This window comes from Cynoglossus semilaevis, chromosome 11, assembly GCF_000523025.1.
Source record: "Cynoglossus semilaevis isolate Cse_v1.0 chromosome 11, Cse_v1.0, whole genome shotgun sequence".
Taxonomy (NCBI): domain Eukaryota; kingdom Metazoa; phylum Chordata; class Actinopteri; order Pleuronectiformes; family Cynoglossidae; genus Cynoglossus; species Cynoglossus semilaevis.
Window position 1 is genome coordinate 17,549,147 of NC_024317.1, and position 5,234 is coordinate 17,554,380.

The following is a 5,234-nucleotide window of genomic DNA, read 5'->3' on the forward strand; positions in this document are numbered from 1 at the left end:
CATTAAAATCTCATCACCGCTGCTTTTAATGTGTGTGTTTAAATCAGGAGGCTGCGGTGATGTCCTGACCCCACAGCGTCCTAAGAGACAGAGACGGGCATCGGTGACAGATTTACGCTGAGCAGTACTCGCTCTAATGCGCTGAAAGCCTGGCGTTAAGAGATCCCGACACAGTCGGAGCATTTTGACAGATATAATGGCCCGAACGTTCATTTCATCACAGACACAGTGAGAGAGATGGATGTGGTTCATTACCCGCTGGCATTAAAGTGTTTGGAAACACTTTGTTGTGAACAAATTAGGTTTCAGACAATGACATTAATATGTCCTGATGTCAGGGCCTGTTGATACACATCAAAGAGGATTTTTATCTTCCTCCAAACACAAACTGTTTTATGGGAATAAAGAATCTTTATGTTCGCATTTCTTCACAGTCGAGTGGCACTCTCACTGTGGGAGAAAATAAATGAAAGTGATTATAATCCTTAGTGTTAGTTAGTTAGTGTCAGGGGTGATTTATGACAGAAGAGTGGGAAAGTTTATAGGACAGTAGTGTGTACCGTGGAAAAAGATCCAATGATTATTTTCTTGGTTTGAAAACTACTATTCTCAAACTTGTGTATGTCTTTATTTAATTCCTGCAAGTATATCAGCAGTGTTTTCGACTAAACAGGCTCAGGTTCTGAGGTCAAAGGTCGGCGACCTATATATTTCGCCCAAATGTCTCTTACTGTGTACATTTCAATGTTAACACTCCAGGTGAAGTCAGGCAGTGCAAACTTGACGTCACAAAATACTCACATTCGTGTTTAATAATGAAAAAGAATCATAAACAGAAGAACACAATACAATTTTATATATTTGACTTATAAATAAAGGATGTTTAAAGACAAGAAAAAAACCAAGACTATTTTCTTCATCAATCTACAGTTAGTAATCTGGGAGAATGAAGGTTGTGAGAAAGTAAATAAAACACATCCATACTGTATTTACACGACAGTTAGAAAAAAGAAAAACATTTACAGCTATTATTTTGTTTGTTGTTTGTGTAAAAGCAGGTTCAGAAATAGAAACTAAATCTGCACCGGAGCAGATTTGTCCATAGAAAAGGGAGGAGAAATGTGTGTCTTCGACTAAGCTTCTGATTATCCTTGGAAAAAAATACTTGAACATGAATTCAGTGAATAAGAACAGAAGAAAATAAAATCATTTTATTTAACTGTGTACGTACAATTCTTCAGAATTGGTCAAATTTTTCATCTGAAAGATAAGCTGAGCAGAAACCAACATAAAAGTGTAGAAGCTCTCCAGTTTATTCAGCCTTTTTTTATTCATGAAAACAAAGAAATAAAAGGATCAGGAGGATTTTATAGAGGGAAAAAAGCATAAAATCCAAGAATTTAACACAAACTCTTTCAGGCTTTTACAGCATTGTCAAAGGAAAAGAAAGATCACATTTTCATACTCGGTCCGTCCGCTGTGATATGTGACTCTCAGCTCTTCTCAGAGGGGTGGTGATTTCATTCCTCTCTTCTTCTTCATCAGATGGTGATGAAGCCCCCCTGGTCTACGTTGACCGACTCTGGCACCACACACCGACCCTTTCTCCTGGTCACACGTCGCTTACGATGGAACTTGGCATAACAACGAAATCCTGGAACAGAGACAATACATTAAAAAAAATGGTTGCAAAAAGTAAAATGCTTAAAACTGTTGCACCCTGTGATGCTGCAGTATAAAAAAAAACCTTCACCTTCTTCACACATGCAGTCGTCGTAGCATTTGTTGTTCAGGCCCCGGTTGTGAGGTTTACACTCGTGTTGTCTCAGGTCACAACAAGAACCTACATAAAATTTAACAAACCTGTTTTTTCAACAAGTCAGTCAATAAAACAATGACAATATTTGTGCAAAGATCGTGATGCTAAATAAACAGGGAGAAATTTGCATCTGTTTGACGTAAGCAGGGTTATAATTCTCCAGTCAAAGTGGAGGAGATACCAAGCCTGGATTTCTCATAATACCAGTTTTATATGATTCTCACATTTAGATGATGTCGATATATAAAGGTTCCTTTTCTGCCTTGCAACAGCTATGCGCCCCCAACATTGAGAACCACTTGTTTAAACAGCTTTGTTATTTAGAAAAAAAGTCAAAAGTTTGACAAGAATAGGTCAAATGCTTTTTACAGGGAGGATAAATGTTGCTGCCTGTGGTCTAACGTTAGAGGACTGTAGTCTGAGGATTGGCAGTTCGAATCCCGACCTAAGAGAGATATCCACAGAGTAATTTCCCTCTTGGGTATAAACTGAGCACTAAAAATATCAAAAAATAATAATAAAAAACACCAAACATAAACCCTAAAGTTACAGCCTGATTTTCTGTTGAAAACATATTTGCAGAGTGTTTTGGTAGAGACCTGGCAGACAGTCCAGATGGTGGTCACATGGTTCAGTGGCCTCGCCGTTCGTGGTCGTGTTTCCATTGCTGAGGTTCTTGCTCCGCCTTTTGGCTGCACCAGGGGGCAGATATAAACACAACAGTGAGGTTTCTAATGGGAATCCCATTATAGTGATTGATCATTGTTTTGATTTTGGTGAAGCCAGTGGTTAATCTTCACATGTCACCATGAAGTTGTTGCCATGTTATGGGTTCATGTTGCCTTGATATTGATATTAAGGTTTCTCAGACGACCAGGTGAGGAAGACAGGATCTAACCATCATAATGTGAAGGTGAAACTACAACTGGTCTGAATGTAAGAATGTTATGAATTAGCTGTGAATCAAGGACCTTTCCTCCCGGAGGACGACCAAGTGTCCACAGGTTTCATGTCCTCGTAGTCCGTCCAGTCAAACAGTGCCATGTCCAGAGTCGGCATCACATCCTGTGCCAATTCTGGCCCAGACTTCTGAAAATGAAAGCACAATTCAGAGGTTTTTATTTTATTTAATTGATTTTTTTTTCATGCCTGAGAAATCACAGAAATCCTACATGACGTGTAGAAAAACCTGAAGGTGAAAACTCGATGCTCACTGTGGGATTGGTTTTGCCTGTTTTGCAGATGCATGCATTCATGTTGTTCCTAATGAAAGACATTAGATTTGTGCTTTGGCATACAACAACGGCACCAACAACAACAGCAACGGCAGCAGCAGCAGCAGCAGCAACAGCAGCAGCAGCAGCAGCAGTAACAGCAGCAGCAGCAGCAGCAGTAACAGCAGCAGCAGCAGCAGCAACAGCAGCAGCAGCAGCAGCAACAGCAGCAGCAGCAGCAGCCGCAGCAGCAGCAGCAGCAGCAACAGCAGCAGCAGCAGCAGCCGCAGCAGCAGCAGCAGCAGCAACAGCAGCAGCAGCAGCAGCAGTAACAGCAGCAGCAGCAGCAGCCGCAGCAGCAGCAGCAGCAGCAGTAACAGCAGCAGCAGCAGCAGCCGCAGCAGCAGCAGCAGCAGCAACAGCAGCGTTGTTTTATTGATCCATAAAATAAGCCATAAAATAAGTCAACAGAGATACGTGGCTGCACAGCTTTAAAACACAATCGATAGGAAACAGAATAGGTTTATCCACAGCCAGAAATACAATTTCACTGTATGTCACTGCTGTGGTGTTGTTTATACAGAATGTACGAAACAGTTTATTTCACAGTCACTGTGACTGGATTCACCACGAGACTCTAACAAATTGTCAATCATTTTACACACTGCACCTTTTAGGAACGAACCGTAATAACAGACAGATTTGCCTACTGCTTTTATTATATCTGAATGTAATTTAATCAATTGTTTAAAGCTCTAAAACTCTCATACAGTGTCGTGAGTGGTCAGAGAGGTTGGTAGTTGCTCTTCCATCTAGAATTCTGCTTTAGAAACACTAACGTCGGTGAGTTTGGAGGCCAAAATCAGAGTCAAACCATTAACGGCGTAATTGAGACTTCCCAGAAATATTTCATCCATAAATAATCTGCTCTCCACGTAAACAGATCCATACTTATTTCCTGTGACCCACAGGAAAATGATCCAGTGAGGAAATATCAGGTAGATTAATTACAGCCGCGCTGCCCACCTACAGCCACTCTGCTGCTCATTAAACGATCAGAACAGAAGATCGAAGACTAATTAAGAACCAGAGCCGCCCCCCGTCACCCCCACCCCTGCTGTAACTCAGCCTGCCTTCACTGGCTGTTTCCAGTCTCTCTCTGATACGGTGGGACTGCTGTCACTAATTAAGCAGACCCGACTGACATTTAGAGGAAAAAAAATAAGAACAGACTCAAGAAGCAACAACAGAAGAATGTAAATATCACTGATGTAACTTGAGTTCAGAGTAGTATGTAGTATTATTATGATTAATTAACTGCCAATCCTAAATATTAAAAAAAACGTTTTTCTGTATGTTTGCTGAAACAGAAGGACAACAACGATTAAACCTAGTATTAAAGTCAGTATTAAATTATTAAATACATGCATGCATACAGTGATCCTTTAACACAGGAAAATAACAACAAGGACATATAAGGGACAGCAATACTTAAAGTATAAAGTACACCAACACATGCTGAGGGGGAATAACGTCCACCATGATGTACAGTTTTCCTGCTACTGACAAGAAATGTTGTTTGAGGTTTGGTAATTCACCCATAGGTGGCACTCTTGCTTATTTAGATCAGAACACATGAACCTACACAGCCAAGTAAGATTTAGTGTGTCTTTATATAGAGCCAGCTTGCTACGTTTTATTCCATGAATGTAGTATTTTTGGGAAACAAATGTACTTTTACTGTGGTACTTTATTCACCACATATTTACAGTTCAATTGCCTCCCTTCTTTGATGGAGACTGTATGTGAACAATCCTTCTGCTCTCACAGCACACCTGCTCCCCTGGATTTATCTCTAACACTCAGATCTCTGTCTGCTGTTTGACGTCTGGGAAAAAAGAAGTCAAAGAAATGTTGTCCCCTTCATCTGTAATGTTTCCAAGACGTGTGAACAAAAACCCGAGACTTTGATGTGCTCACAGTTGAACAGAGAAAACTCACTCTCCGCCGTCACATACATTTGGCTCCGACTAGCTTTTTTAATAAAGGGGAAGGAAAGCAGTTAGAGGAAATGTTGCTGCTGCTCTGAGACGAGTGTGCGTTTCATCCCAGAGGTGAAGTTCTGTAATGAGGAGCGCCTTCATATCTATCAACCACTCCGTGACCCAGACGTCCAGCAGCAGCAGCACACTCAGGTTATG

The 5,234-nt window shown here is 40.8% G+C and overlaps 1 protein-coding gene across 2 annotated transcripts in view; it reads right to left on the bottom strand.

The window, feature by feature from the left end:
• Positions 1-786: 786 nt before the first annotated feature.
• Positions 787-5,234, bottom strand: part of draxina (dorsal inhibitory axon guidance protein a) — a 16,626-nt gene continuing 12,178 nt past the window's right edge. For both annotated transcript variants that reach the window (XM_025060349.1, XM_025060350.1), the window contains exons 5-8: positions 2,791-2,908; positions 2,419-2,511; positions 1,754-1,843; positions 787-1,654 (exon numbers count right to left, since the gene is read on the bottom strand). In XM_025060349.1, coding sequence (XP_024916117.1) covers positions 1,542-1,654; positions 1,754-1,843; positions 2,419-2,511; positions 2,791-2,908 — 414 coding nt within the window. In that variant the 3' untranslated portion in view covers positions 787-1,541. The remainder of the gene's footprint in view (positions 1,655-1,753; positions 1,844-2,418; positions 2,512-2,790; positions 2,909-5,234) is intronic.